Below are 16,149 nucleotides of genomic sequence, written 5' to 3' on the forward strand. Positions count from 1 at the left end.
AATATCACTAATTGCTGCCTAATTAGATGCGAGTCAGTGAGTCGTGTTTTAATACTCTTCGGGGATCGTTACTGAAGGAGGAGAAATTCATCACTTCTGACGAATGACAGTCGGGTCAGCAGGAATTTTAACGTCAAGACGGAGGGACTGATGGGAAGATGCAGGAGAGCTCAGAACTAATGGTTTTTTCGCGCCGTTGTCGTGTTACTTAAGTAGAGTCATTTTCAGCATGGTGCAGAGCTGCTTCAGAAGTTAATCACACGTTAATACGGGGCTCTATGCAGAGATTTACCATTGACTAACAGCGTGAGATTGAAACCAATAAGCCTTAAAAGAGTGAAAATCTAAGTTTCATAATGGCAGAAAGAAGCTGCTGATAATCACGACTGCAAATTATTTATGATGTGCTTTTAAGTCGGGGTGGGCAGTGTGATCGCCGTGGGGTGCAGGTGTCTGACAAGAAGGAGAGCTGTTAATTTGGAGGAAACATAAAGGACCGGTTCATGCAGGAGTCATGTTGTGGCCGGGATTTTATAGTGGGCACCTTACAACAAGTGGCTCACACTCCATGTGAACGAGATCATTATTCATACAGCACACTCCAAAAGTAATTGCTGCCTGTGGTAAAAATGTAAAAAAAAAAAAAAAAAGCCTCCAAATAAATTAATCTTATATATTGCATTAGCCTATTCTTACAGAAAAGTAAAAAAAAAAAATCCAACCTTTAAATTGAGGTCATTTTGTCTCTCCTCTATTTTATACTTTTGTGTTCTGGTTTGTTGGTCTTTGATTTATTAAATGCTTAAAATGAAAACTAAAGAGTAGCAGAATAATTTAGGTTTTTTGCTTATTAATTCTGAAGAGGATGAGGGAACCCTAAGCAATCCAACAGCATCTTCAAAGCAATCAGATATTTGTTGGGATCGAATGATTTTCAATTCTTCTTCAACACATTTAGCCAAGGCACAGATGAATACATCATCATCATATTTTTTAAACACTTTATTGACACCTAAAATAGCTAACTTTTCATCATCTACCCCAAATAACAGCTTCTAGTCAGACAACATGCTTGAAGGAACTGGAGCTGTCTCCAACAAAGCTGGAAGAGAACCTAATTAATTCACTGTTTGGGAAGAAAAGGCGCCATCTTGGGTTTATCAAGTCTTCTTAATAACCACCGATTTTAATCTTGCACATCTTTACACCGCTGCAGTTATATTCTGGACAGCACATGCAAAAGTATGTATTTTTAAAAGTAAACAATTTACTCAAAGTTCTTGGAATGTTGTTCTTGGATTTTAATTTTTTTTTTCTTTTTTCTTCCCTTTACATTGGAGCCAGACTTTTTTTTTTTTTTCACTCAGACAGACATCTTAAAAAGGTGTTTTATAGTTTCTGTGTTTTTTCAAGCGGTGCCAGGCATATGTCTTCTCTGTTCACTCTCAAAGTCATTTTGGTTGTTTGTATTGTTCTTCCCAGCTGGAGTGAGGTGGCAGAGACAAAGGCAGATGTGTCCCTGTTTGTTTTTGAAGTGTCAGAGTTAAGTCTTGCGTGTGTGTATGCGTGCGTGTGTGTGTTCTGCTTCTGTGTGACGATGCCTGTGTTTGGGTGTTTCATTTCCCCCCCACATGTGTTGTCTCTGTTTGTGGTCCACAGGTCCTCCGCTGCATTGTTCATCCGCCTCCTCCTCCCCTGTCGAGCAGCTCCCATACCCTCCCCCTTCCATTGCAGCCAATGAGAACCACGGGAGGTTGCTAGGTAACAGTGCGGCTCAGCCAGCCCAGGACTCTGACTCTGAGGATGAGTTTGGCCCCAATTCATTCTTAGTTAAAACTGGCTCAGGGAACCTGTATGCTCCTTCCGCTGCAACTGCTGATGGTGAGTTGGTTTTCACACTTACTGCTGCTTTCTGGAGGTCAGCCTGCCCCCTCTTTCCCCACACACACGCACACACACACACACTCCTGGATGTGTTGTGTTACAGGTCATGCAGATGGCTACGGGCAAGATAATGTCCTTCTTTTTTTTATTTTTTTTTTTATTTAAGCACCTTAAGAGAGAGCTGAAACTTCGAGTCGATACGTAGCCTCAGGAAATGAGCAGAACTCTCTGAAGTGAGGTCGGCAAAGTTCACAGCAAAGCGATGGGCGATTTTGGTTGAGCAGGAAAGATTTGTCATTGATATTTCTGTTGGATGGTCTGGATAGAAAATAAGTGAGAAAAAGTTATAACATACTAGGTGGAAATGTTGGGCTCTTGTATCGTAACTCACATCTGTAACATCCTGCCTAGTTGTATAAAGCTTCGTGGACTCCCTGTGCGCTTGCTCATTAAAAAACATCAGCTGTTTTTTTTTATATATGTTGAAATGCAGTCTCCTGCTGGTACTGTAACATTCATTCAGACTGACAGAATGACATTTCAGCTCAAAGTGCTAACACAGTGTTGACAGTTGACGGGGAAAAAAAAAATCTGATTGTAAAGCTGTATGTTTACCAAGTAGGAAGCTGAAATGTCAGAAATGATGTCAGCAGTTAAGGTACTGATTTAAGTATGAGGAGGACGATTTTGAGCGTTCAGACATGATAACTTTTTAAAGGAGTAAAACTGTTTTTTGATGTATACTTCTTACTTCTTTTCTTGTTGCTATATTCTAAATTCATCAACAGATTGAGAGATTAGGAGAGTTATTGATGATGATTAAGAAGAACTTTACTCTCACTGATTTTATCTTCTCTTACAAAAAAAAAGTATATCAAAAATTGCAGCGATGCACGGATCAGGCAGGTCTTTGGCTTATACCGATTCACCTTTGTCTTTAATGTCTGACATGGTAGTTGCAACTCTGAATACTTGCATATTTTCCCCTTAAGTTACTCAACACATTAAAGAACAAATATTTGCAACTGAAAGTGTAGAAATTGCTAAATTATTCATTGAATATTATTAAAGCATATGTTGCTTTTCTCCATCAAACTCTTACAAATCTCAGAAAAGACGAATCAAAATAGTTTAAGCTCTTAGTCTTGATGCTTTCAAACTAAAGACTCCTTAAATTCAGAATATAACGGCCTGTACTGGGAGCCAGTCACGGGAAATTGATGATCGGTTTTGATCCCTGGTGGATTGTTTGATGCATCAATAAATACCGATACTGGTAATGTATAGCACTTCTTCATATAATGTGGGATTCTGTCCATTTCTTGACAAGCTTTCAAAAGTAAAGATACACTTATTAGACTTAATTTTTATTTTTCGCTGAGGTCAGGCCTACCGATTCCAATGGATTCCAGTTTTTCTGCAGCACATCTTCAATAGAGGTTGCTGTTAAATACAACAAAAGAATAATAACAATATCAGCAGGGATGCTAATGCTGATGATATTACTAACGTATCATGCTAGATGTTAGTAATTTTTTAACATATCCATTTTGGTCCCATAAATAATTATGTTGATGTCAATAACCAAAAGTAGTTTTCATCTTTTTGCTGTTTGTGTGTGTGTGGGTGTGTGTGTGTGGGTGTGCACGTGTGTGCATGCGTTTGTGTGTGTTTGTGTCTGAGGTTGGCCATGTTATTATATTTGTTTGACATTAACAGTGATGCAGTGATGCAAACATATGGTGCGTGGACAAAGTTTGGCTTGCCAATGCTTTTTCTGTGGCCCTCCAGGCCTCTAAAGGCCACAGAAATGGAAGTTCAAGATAACAGTTGTGTGTCTAAATATTATATTAACAGTCAAATCAAATCAGTTTTTATTTGCATAGGTCAAGGGTCTGCAACTTCTGGCACCAGAGCCACAAGTGGGTCTTGGACCTTCCACAAAGACTCTTATAAATCAACTGTTTAAAAAAAAAAAAAAAAAAAAATATATATATATATATATATATATTATGACAAATTTCCTGATGTGCATATTTATATAAAAAATATTAAGTTGTGTTTTTTTTCAAGGTACTATAATATTTGTGGCTCTGAAGAAGTCTTATTTAGCTGGACTGAAGGCAATTATGGCTCTCAGGATTGTAAAGGTTGTAGACGCCTCGTATAGAGACGAATTACATCAATGTAAAAAAGATTTAAAATATTTATTCTTAAGAAGTGCAAATCAAATGTGGAAAAATTACAATGTTGTAACAGTTTAGTGGTTTTACCTTAACATTCTTCCACAACTGGCCCTTTGAGGGCATTCGTGGTCTACATGTGGCCCAAAATGAAAACGAGTTTAACAGCCCTGCTTTAGATGAATATGGAGGAAAATCTGATTTTTTTTCAACGCATGACCACGGAACGGCCAATTGCTCAGTTCATCTCCATGACTTTGGTCAAAATTGGAAACAGACACAGAGTCTACAAATCCGTAAAACAGTACTTGCACGTATAAAAAAAATTATCATAATATCACCTGTGTTTAAAGAAGCTAATTTCCCACAAGTCAGCATCTGAATTTAGATTGAAGTTCTTCAGCGTTTTAGCGTAGACGCCTTTGACCTGAAGTCGCTACCTCAGTCTTCCTAAAACAACATGAATGATTTAAGTCATTGATCAAGCTAACTAGCCGAAAGCTTTCATTATATGAAACTCCAAAGTGTCCTAACTGGCTGCTCAGGTCGGCAACGGAATGAGTTATTAATCCCACTGCAAATCTACCCGCTAATTCCTCTGCAGCAACACTGTGGTCACCCAGCAGTGGCACGATTGGCTGTAGGCAATATGGGTGGAGAGGGGGGGGGGGGTAAGACCTTTACCATGGCAGAAGTTTCTCACAACAATGAATGTAATTTGCATGGATAGATCATTTAGTTTAGCCTTAGGCTGTCAGGAAGAGGAGCAAGGAGGAATTTCAGCAGCTCGAGTTGCTACCTCTGGTTGTCATTAGGGCTTTGAAAGACCCTTTTTGTAAGTGGCACTGTGCGCACATACTGCTGTGCTTTCTTAATCGAACCAATGCTACTGACCAAAAACAACAAGGACCTGCAAATTCTTAGTTTTTTACCAAAACGTTGCTTAAATCTCATCTTGTTTGTCACACCCCATAATGGGATGTTATGTTTCATTTTGAGACTCGACATTTTTGCTTATGAATAGTGCTCTCATTAAAATTTGGAGAAGAATAGCAAAGCATCTCCAAGTTTTGTTCAATTAATTCACACAACTTAGATAAGCTTCCTCTCTATCGTATTTCTCCCGCTGCATTTACAGCGCCTCATCCAAATATTTAGCAAGCTTGGTGACTTTGTTTATTCCATTCTGGGTATCTCTCATTTTTGATTAATAGGAAAAAAATGAGTCTTTCACTCCAGTGAACAGCATAACGTTCATTCCCCCTTTTTTTTTTTATTTTGTTGGGAAATAATATATGTAGCTAAATAACTCTATCAATCAGAGCTTGTTTCAGCAGAATGAAATGACTTGATTGGAAGTTGTTCAGTGTGACATTGCTACATGGAGCTAAATAAATCTAATATTCACAAGGTGACAAAAACGTAGTGAGAGGTGACAAAATGAGAGCGTGGTATTGGATGTGTTTGCCAGAATGATAATAAAAAGATTGCACATTCCTGGATTTTTATTTTTTTCTTTACAAAACATTTTTATTTTTGCTTTAGAAAATATTCCTGGATGTAATTGGGAATTAACCATGCATGTCAAGATTCCTTCAGAATTTACATGTGGCAGCAAAAAATATCTATTTGAAAGCCACCAGGGCGAAAAAGGATGAAAATTTCAAATTGGGTCGGCTTGATATGCAAGTCATGCTTTGAAGAAATGTCATGTGAGCAGAAAAGAATAAAAAAAGATCTTTTTATTGTCAGTAAACAAGGCGAAAGAATACGTATGCCACTCTTTTCGCAGTGGAATCTTTCCACAGAAAAACAGGTGGTTTTTATCTTTTCCGATTACATTCGCCCAAGGTCGTCTTGGAGCCCAAATGCAGGACTTAAAATGTTCTGGCAGATTTTGAACAACTGAAAGCTCTCAGTGGCATATCATTATTCACATTAGTTAGCCTCCAAGGCTGCTGTGTGTTTTTTATTTATTTTCAGAGTGGGCTGAGGGAGAGTTGTGTTTTTTTTTTTTATTATTATTATTTCTGGGAAGACTAAGCAGTAGTTCCTCTAAGGCTGATGAGGCTGCTCGCTGAAGCCTGCAGTCCTATTGTCAAGCATGTGTCTCTCCGTGGCCTTCGGCTTTCTCCGAGGGTCTTCTTCCTGGGGAGAATGCCAGTTAGAGGCCGCTGCCACGCTGGGCTGCAAGATCCCAGACACTGCAGCCTCCCCGCATTAGCATCTCTTAATGCGAAGCAGCATGGGGTCGGCCAGTATCGGCTTTCAGTGCGGTCGGACGCCCCGGTGAAAAGGGCCGGCACACCGAGCGGCTCGCAGCTGACCAAGCAGGAATGCTGTGCTGAGCAGAAGGCTCAGGGACGCAGTCGTGTGTGAATTCAAATGAGTCTTCATTTGAACTGCTTAATCATCCCCCCTGAGTCTGCAGAGACGGGGGAGAAACGTGGTTAAAAGAGGTCACACCAGAAAGTAATTTAGCCGCAGACATCACGAGGAATAGAACTATCTGAGGCTAAATAATAATTTCATGAGCAACACATGGCGCCCTGTTCTTTTTTTTTTTTTTTTTCTCAACATTTTATGTACAGAGCCTTGCGAGAGTGTCAGTAACCCCTAAACCATTTCAAATTTACCCGATAACAATAAGGTTTTATTCCTCTTTGTGAAATATACCCAACTCAGTCAGATTGAATGAAGAGTATTTGTCAGCTTCAAGTACTGCTGTAGATTCTCACTCAGATTTAAGTCAGGGTTGTTCAAACACATCAACGCTTTGATGTAAACCATTTTGCTACAGCTCCGGCTGTGTGTTTACGGTCGTTTTACTCCTAGAATGTGAGCCTACACCCCTTTCTCAAATCTTTTGCAACCCCCTTTTTTCCATGATCACACTGTATTTAGCTCCATCCATCTTACCATCAGCTCTAACCAGCTTCCATGACCCACTGAAAGAGCATTCCCACAATATTATGCTGCTGCCTTCATGTTTCCTGAAATGTACTCATGTTCATATTGGGCTGTTTTTTATTGTCACACAGCATTTTTAATGTAGGTCAAAAATGTCAAATTTTGGTTTTCTTGACCTTCTGCCATAAAGGTCAGATTTGTGACGTGTATGATCGTCTACCTTTTCCCTACTGAAGAAAAGCCTCCACACAGCACAATGCTGCTACCACAGTGTCTTGTTTTTGGGATGCCATTTTCAGGCACTGGAACCTAAAAAGTTTGTTTTCTAACCCTAAAGCACTAAACGTTTGTTCTGCTTACACCTAAGTGCTGCAGCAGCATGGTATTTAGCAGAAAACCACTGAACTCAAGCATATTGCTACCCACCATGCATTGATGACGAGCATTGCAGACCACGCGTTACACCACTGTTGCCAACTTAGCAACTTTGATAAAATATGTAGTGACTTCTCAGACAAAAAAATGGCATTGACCAAAATCGGAATCAGCAGGTCAGGCTTGTTAAAGAAAAATTGCAATTGATACATGCCTCAATTTTTTTCCTCTTTACAAATGTCATTTCTTTTGGAGTCATTCCGTCATTCAAAACTGGAGAAAATCTCCTGAAGTTGGTGGTTATTAAATGACAAAGTGTGAAAAGTTCCAAGGTTCCCAACACTTTTGCAACCCACTGCAAGTTATCAGTAAAGTGAAGTCAACAGGCAATTTGTCCGATCATATTCAGGCCACCGTTTGTCAGCTCACAGTAACCCGTTCAGGATACCTACATATCTTCTTTCCACTGACGTAAATTTAGATGCATCACCTTCATTGTATGATAATTGCAGACCATCTGTGCCTTCTAACAAAATCTCCAGGCTCTTGATGGATTTGTAGCAGAGTGACATACAGAACAGAGCATACATAACCACTTGTCTTGTTCTTGCTAAGGCAGCTCAAAGAATGACAGAAAATCCATTAGATCTAAGGAAGGCCGAGTGAAACATATGCCAGCTCCGGTCTTAATGGATTTAGGTCGAAAACTGTGGCAGGCCCTTTTATAATAGTTTTTATAAATTGGTGTTCTTTGTGCAACCTGGCGGCAGCTTGCTTTACTTCTTTAAAAAACAACACATCTGTCTTCCTCTGGTTGGTAATAAAAATCAAGCTTTATTTGCATTCTACGAACTTGTTTTTCCCTAAGGGAGACCCGGTGAAGAGCCGAGAAGTGTGTTGTTTGTGGTACCTGTTACCTCTCAAATGGTTCTTTGGAAGACAGCTGGAATTCCCTCATGCCTCTTCCTCTCAGATTTTTTTTAATGGTGTAGGAAACAGCAGGGCTTGGAGAGGGATCCGGCTCCACGGAGCCACTACGTTGTGCTGCTTCACTGCGTTTGTGACAAATTCTATTTGTATTTTTATAGACAATCCTTACTCAACTGGAAATTTTGCTCTTGTGATTAGCCATCGGGGATGATCTGCTGATTTATATTGGTGCTGGATGACTTTTGATTAATTCTCCATCAAATGACTTGCACCTCAGTGGGCTGAGTGGATGTTTAGGGCATATCCTATCACTTTATGTCATCAGATGTGGCCGTCAGTGTTGTGGATGCGATTCACCTTCATTGTTCACGAATATGCTTTTCCCTAGACGGTACAGAGAATGTCAAATAAAGTTAAGAATTCAGACTAAATGAAGCAAAAATAAACTTTTCCTGGCAAGATTTTCTGTCATTCCCAATTAATGTAGGTATTTATCATGTGTTGAGTTTGAAATACATTATATATGACGAGTATTTTGCAAAGATATTTCTAGTCTTGGTATTTGCAGTTATCAGGCGCACGCATCAAACTAAATGTGTAACGATTGAAAGAGCATGCAGCAGTGCATGCAGCTTTTTGATCTGCTCTGTATATTGATTGGTGTTTATGTTATTGTTGATTACTCCTGCTGTGGAAATTAAAGCAGTTGTGTCCCTACAAAATCTTACATCTGGAAGACGGGCGTCTGATTAAATTTGAACCTTTTTAACAAAAGGCTGATTTACTCCTGGATTACAGTGCATGTAACCATTTCCACCTAGTATATTGCTGATTTTAGTCCCATATAATTTTGTTCCAACTACATCATCGATTGTCTGCAAAAACAAACAAACAAAAAAAAAAACAAAGATATAGTTCAGGAAAGAAAACATCTATTTGTTTTTTTTAATTAACTGCTAAAACAAAATTATAACACAAATGCTAGTTTTTAGTAATTCTAATTCAGCCTTGTCAAATGTCCAATTTGGACCATGTTCTGGGTGTTTGAATTGTATTCACTGCATTCAACATCAACCTTTTAGAAGGAAAATTTGGCAGGACAAAACAGCACTGGCAGAGCAAAGGGTGTTTGTATACAAATGTGAACTACCTCTTGAATTTGGCATTTTAATATCAAAAGATGTTTACACATTTCAGTAATTTACAACTGAGTCTAATTCACCGCTAAAATATTCAGATTAATACAAAACCATTAGATACATTCAGCAGGAGGTTTCATACTAGCCAAACAACAACTTGTTTCCCATGCAAATGGACATTTCTGCATCAGGTGAACTATTCTAAAATATTTTGGAATATATCGGTAATAATTTTATTTATACTACAAAATCTGTACTTCGCTTAGTTGGGCTTTTGCTCACTGACTGGACATCTTTGTGTGAGCAATTATAACAACTTACAAGGAGAGCGATATTCCTGTTGTTTCTTGGTGTGGGGGATGAGTTTTTAGCTAATGAAGTGGATTTCCCTTAATTACTTGTCTCAGAAAGCATCGGGAGGCCTTAACCGGTGCATGCATCTGTTAGGAAGAAAAATGAAACCCCCACATTCCCCACACTGAATGGATATCATCAGGCCTCTGCTTTGAATGCGATGTGAATGTTTTTGGCCATTGTACCAAAGTCTCTATTCTCTGTCTCTCTGATAACAAATGAATCTCCTTTTCTTGGCAATTTTGTTGTGCAAAGCAGGTCAATAGAAAACCATTAATTTTTTTTTTCTCTCCTATTCCTTGGATAGTAGTGAATAATTGTTGCTGAATCGCCACATCTGTGCTGGTCATGCTGCCCCGTGCTTTATACCACAAACACTGTTATTTCTCATTCCTTTTTCTTTTCTTTTCTTTTTTTAAAAATATTTTTAGTGCTACAGGTCTAACATGTACTTACCTGACTGTGGAAAAATGTGCATTGCAGGGCAACGACATGTTTGCACACCATCAGACAGTCGATCTCAATCACAAGGAGTCTCTGAGGTTGTTTTTATCATGTTATAAGTTGTTCATTATCATTGTGGAACAGCTTCTCATGTTCAACAAACTGTTTAATGTAAACTGTACGAGTCAATGTGTCTTCAGTTGCTACATACTTATTCTAAGTTGTTGTGCACAGATAGCTTTCTGAAATAGGTTTGAAGGGCTAAGCAACCAAGCCTTAATGCACTAACAAATGTGCATTTGTTTAATTTTTAATTTTTTTTTATTTATTTAAACTTTAGTTCACCAGGATCCCGTTGAGATTAAACATCTCTTTTGCAGGACAGTGCTGGTCAAGACTGGCAGCAGCACACAGATACTACAGAACATTTGCAGCGAAAACTGACAAATTTAACACCGTCAAATAAATTAACTAAAATATTCCTCAGTGGAAACATTTACAGACAGATTATTCTTTCTCAAAATCAATAGGAATGGCTGTAAGAATATTTAGTGACAACATCACCTTTAGCTTCTGTAACTGGCTCCAAGCAGTGCACAGGATGGATGCAGGGATGTAAACCATGCCACTGGACTTTAGAGCAGTATTCTCTGGAGTGATGAATCATGCCTCTGTCTGGAAATTTAATGGACAAGTCTGGCTGTAGCAGTTGCCAGGGGAATGATACTTGCATGACTGCATTGTGTCAACTGTGACTTTTTTTTTTTGCAAAAGGGATTATGGTATGGGGCTTTTCTTTGGGAGTTAGGCTCACCCTCTTAGTTGCAGTAAATGTAACTTCTAATCCTGTAGCGTGCCGAGACGTTTTGGACAATTTCATGCTCCCAACTTTATGGGAACAGTTCGGGAATCCCACCTTTCTGTTCCAGCATGACTCTGCACCGGTGCACAAGGCAGTGGACGATATGGAAAACTTTGACTGGGCTGCACAAAACACTGACAGCCAGACTATATTGTCCAACATCAGTGTCTGACCTCATAAATATTTTGTCCGAAAAGTCTTCTGAAATTCCTTACAAAATCCCCCTAAACCTTGTAGACTACAAAGAGTTGAAGCTGTGGAAGCTGCACAAAGTGTATCGATGACAGATATGCAAGCCTAATGTGTGTAAAAGAAACTGACCTAACACCTTTGGCAATAGTCTGTCCATTTATGTGTAATCATGTAGACATATTTTCTCAACATTTTATAAGTAGAATTTAGAAAATTTAATATAAATTGTAGGTTGTCAAACCTACAATTTGACAACCTACAACTGAACAGACTGAACAGTCTGTTCAGTTTGAATCATCCTGCGGTAGACGGCACCATTTCAAACCTGGAGAAGTCGATTACAAAACAACCACAACTGCAAATGGATGAAATGACAAGCACCCAAAATGAGCATGTATGGTGTGTCACAATAGAAAGAAGAACTACATTTAACTAGGAAACAAAGGATAACGTCCAACCGAACCAGATTCAAGCTGGGTGGTTATTTTCCTCAAAGCAATGGAGCATAGTGGAAATGGACACAAACAAAACAAAAAGAAAAAACAAGAAAAAGTTCTGTGGAAAGTGAATTGTTTCATATAGCAATATTATCAATTGTTTTAAAAATGAATAGTAAAACATACAAAAAAGAGAGAAAGATGAATATCTTCCTGGAGATAAATTTGCAACATTAATGCCAAAGGGTAAGTTCATTGCCTCTAACATCAGCATACTTTAAGTTGCTTGGAAAAGAAGAAAAAATAAGCTTACACAAAGAGAAGCTGTCTGTCTCCCAAACAAAAGCTGAGAAACTCTTTAAAAATAATGTTGCATTAATCATAAATATCACTATATTCATAAAAACTATGAATAATGGAGACACTGTATTGCTATTTTATAAGTCACTTAAAATAAGTGTAATTTTCCTGGCATGTTTATGTCAGGAAAATTACATAAATGTTGTATATACTGTATATTTGCACACTGTATATGTGCATTTGCACACTGTGCAAATATACAGCACAGTGTTTACATTTACACTAATCCAGATAGATTTACGAAAGCATCCAAAGCCCTGAGAATTAAATTGCATGTTTAGTGTAGAGATCTGCAGGTATTTACATTTGATGGTACATGGCAAATGTACAATCTATAATTATTGAGAACATGGCCCCAGGAAAAGAAGGTGCTGCAGAGATGAATTAGCTGTTGCTCTGCAATCGCTCGATGGTCACGCTCCAGGATGTAAAATGTTTGTTTTGGTTTGCAGTAGATGCCTTCTGGAGCAGGGATTCATTTGTCCTTTAGATATATTTTGCTGTGTATCTGTGCCATATCTGTATCAAATTAGCATAACCGTATGAATGGCTTCTGGGATCAGGTACGTAACTGAGCTGGAGGGAGGTCATCAAAAACTGTGTGGTTTTACCTCACACTGTGATACTTCTAAGTGCCTCAACTGCTGGAAGGAATAAATCATGTCTCCAAAGACAAAACATATGTCTTTAAACATAAGAAATGATCTAAAACTAAATCTAAATGCAGTGGTGAACTACAAAAAAGTTTGTTGCGTTAACCCTGAACCAGTAATCACAAACATTAGTTCTGCTAACATAATGCACTACACCTACAAGGGATTTAGAGAAAGCTAATGCTAAAGTGCTAATGTCAATTAAAATGATATCTCCCCTTGAAAGACTACAATCCCCAAGCACCAATTTAATAAATTAAATGTTAATTAAATTTTAACATTATCATTTACATGTTCTTATAATGTCCTTAGATATTGTATTCATGTTTATATCTTTTTTTTTACTATTCATTCTTTATATTGTTCATGTATGTTTCTTCCTGAAAATAAAGTTTTTGAACTGCTCTGTAAAAAATTCCACCCCCTTCAAAGTAAGAGCATGAATATAAGCGTCTAAATACTTGGAGAATTTTTATCAATTGATAACCAACATTTCTACGCAGATGTGAAACTTTATTCAACTGAAGATTTACAAGGCACCAAGGTAAATTAGTGTTTTTGAATTTATCTGAGAAAATACATTTAGGCTAAGCTAAGTTTGCAACAAAAGCTAAACGAAAAATGTGTTACGTCATTAGTTGATTAGCACTCACCATCGCCTAAATTTAAAAATTACCGTTTGATTTTAAATATTTGGAAGAAACCTAGTAAGCCGTTTAAATGTTGCTTATTAGGCTGGAAAACAGAATTTAACTCGGTATATTTTAGCTTTCTTGCTGCTTTATTAGCATTCTGCCTGCTAGCACAAATGGCTATGTTCCCCATTTTGAACAACTGATGAAGCTTGACGCAAGCATGTTGTTGGTGCAGGTTTATCAGTCTTACATGATTGACATGTTAATATGGGCGCTTTAAGTTCTTGACCCTGAAAAAAAAATCTGATGGGAGTCGAAACTTGTTGACTGACATGAGTCGGTATTGCTTTAATGAAGGGGTTGATTATAGGAAATAAGCCCGCTCGGTGTCTGCATTCTGCTCTCTGCGCTGTAAATTGGCAATTTAGTGCTGAGGATATCTGTGAAATAAAGGCTCAACGCTACGAAGAAAAGCCTTTCTGTGTAAAGCCAGCAGTTCATTGATTGATGAATGGCTTAGAAAACGTGGAAATAAATGGCTACAGAGTGCAAAAAGACATCAGTCTTGTGGAGAGCAGAGCATCAAAGAGTGAGAATGGGACCAGAGACTACTATCTCTTCTTCTAGGCAGTTTGGCATTTCCAGCCAGTTTCTCAGGGAAGATCTGATTACTGCCATACAGCTGAAACAATTTCATATCTTAAATCTGCTAATGAGTTGTGTGAAACATGCATTATTAGTTGAAAAAAAAAAAAAACATGCTCCAACAATCTTCACTAGTCTAAATGAGTGTCCTAAAAAGCTGTGAGACTTTGTCAACTTCAGGAAGAGACCAGCTCATTTGTTTAAACAAGCCAGTCCGTGTCTGTTCGGAGTAAACTTACACCGGTCTCAGTGGGAGGCAGAGAGCACACAGTGGTGGAGATCAGTTGGAAGAAATAATGAGCAGCAGAGATTTTTTTTCCTTTCTTTTTGAAGCGTGTTTCATGTGAGGTCTTTGTAGCTTGTCATTAAAAGGGATTTGTAAGTTTCTGTGTTAATTTGTTAGTGAAACTGCTGGTGTGAAAATGTCTGCCAGGGTGCTACAGCAGGAAAGTTCAAACTTTAGTTTTAATGGTGTTTATTAGTTGATTATGCTGAATATACACTGTAGACAGCAAACGCGTTCTCGCCCAGTTATGTCAGCCAACACGCTGACATAACCATTTCTTTTTTTTTGATATTGAGTAAACTGACAAGTTAATATGTACAATCCAATTATATATACAGTTGATACACTGTTTAATTTAATTAATTTAGGGGAATCGGTATAAAGGGGATGGGAACTTTTGTTATTTGTGTTGTTTTTCTATTGGTCTGATCACATAAAATCCTAACTTAACACAATGCAGCAAAAATGTAAACTGGCTAAAGTAAAGGTATAAGTTCCTTTGCAGGACGCTGTCAAGCCTATTAGGAGGTTTTGTTTTAGTCCAAAACCAATATGAAAGTCAGAAATTTACTTTTCTTTTTTTGTGGCAAATTTTGCCACAAAATATAAATTTATTCTCTACTTAAAATCAAAATGGTCCTTCCATGACTGTCTTGCTAAAGTTCCCAATTTGTCACTTGTCTTCTCACAGCCTTCTTAATATTATGCTTAATTGATCTTGTTTCTTCTCCTACTTTAGTTGCCTTCTAGGGTGCATTCACATGAGACCTGCTTAATCAAACTGCAGTTTGTTTGCCTTGAAAAAGTAGAGTTTGATTAAGGTGGACTAAACAGGGCTGGTGTGAATGCACCCTGAAAGTGTTTTATATATATATATCGCTTTTTTACAGTGGAAACTGTTTTTGGATGTCCAATATAAAAACTATTTAATTTTCTTATGTTTATGACCTGCAGATTTTTTTCTACTCAGACAAATCAAAAGCCTTAAAAATAACTCTTTATAAAAATACAAATTTTCACTTGCACTAATGAAATATCACCTGCTTTAGTGCTTATGACTTTTAGCATTTATCATTGGAAAAGAAAACATACCTTGTCTACATTTTACAGGAGGAGGGAATTGAATTTCTGCAATTTTCTGTGAAAATGTTTAAAAGGTAACTCCAAAAGTTTTTTTATTTTTTTATTTGTAAAAACGAAGCTTAAACTCAAATACTCTTTCAGAAGCTGCGAACCTGAATAGATCAGTCGTATTTTAGCTCTGCTGGGAAACAAATTGTGAGTCAGTCTTTGATGGTAACCTCAAAGGTAGAAAGGACTAAAAAGTTCCTCAAAGTGATTATTTGACGACTGGATTTCTTTTTCTTCAGGTAAATGGTTTCTTTTTCATGTTTTATTTATTTCCTGGTTTTTTTTCTCCCGCTCTCTTTTCAGACGGAGTCTTTCAAAATCACTCTCGGCTGCGGACGCCTCCGCTGCCCCTCTCCCATTCTCACTCGCCCAATCATCAGCACCATGCAGCCTCTATTAACTCGTTAAACAGGAGCAACTACACTCCGCGGAGCAACGCCAGTCCAGCGCCCACAGACAGCTCCGCTCCCCCCGAGGGTCCCGCCAGCGGTCAAGACTCCAGCAGCGTTCAGGACAACTGGCTCCTCAACAGCAACATCCCGCTGGAAACGAGGTACCGTGCCACTCGTCTCCCTAACAATGTGCGAGGCAGACATGTTGGCATCTTTAGGAATGAGCTCAAGCTTCTGCCATCGAAGTCAGCTTTTTGTGTTGTCAGCTCTATATTATGTTACCGCAGAGCTAACAAGGAGCAGAGCAAGAAAATGAAAACTGCTTGGAACCAAAACG

At 38.2% G+C, this 16,149-nt stretch overlaps 1 protein-coding gene across 14 annotated transcripts in view; it reads left to right on the forward strand.

Annotated features, from left to right (window-relative positions):
- tenm4 (teneurin transmembrane protein 4) overlaps nucleotides 1–16,149 on the forward strand; it is a 211,175-nt gene that overhangs the window by 81,003 nt on the left and 114,023 nt on the right. For 11 of the 14 annotated variants that reach the window (XM_008426387.2, XM_008426390.2, XM_008426389.2 and 8 more), the window contains 2 exons: nucleotides 1,660–1,881; nucleotides 15,724–15,973. In XM_008426387.2, coding sequence (XP_008424609.1) covers nucleotides 1,660–1,881; nucleotides 15,724–15,973 — 472 coding nt within the window. The remainder of the gene's footprint in view (nucleotides 1–1,659; nucleotides 1,882–15,723; nucleotides 15,974–16,149) is intronic. The other 3 variants (XM_017308252.1, XM_017308253.1, XM_017308254.1) reach the window with 1 other exon arrangement.

This window comes from Poecilia reticulata, linkage group LG13 (assembly GCF_000633615.1).
Source record: "Poecilia reticulata strain Guanapo linkage group LG13, Guppy_female_1.0+MT, whole genome shotgun sequence".
Taxonomy (NCBI): Eukaryota; Metazoa; Chordata; class Actinopteri; order Cyprinodontiformes; family Poeciliidae; genus Poecilia; species Poecilia reticulata.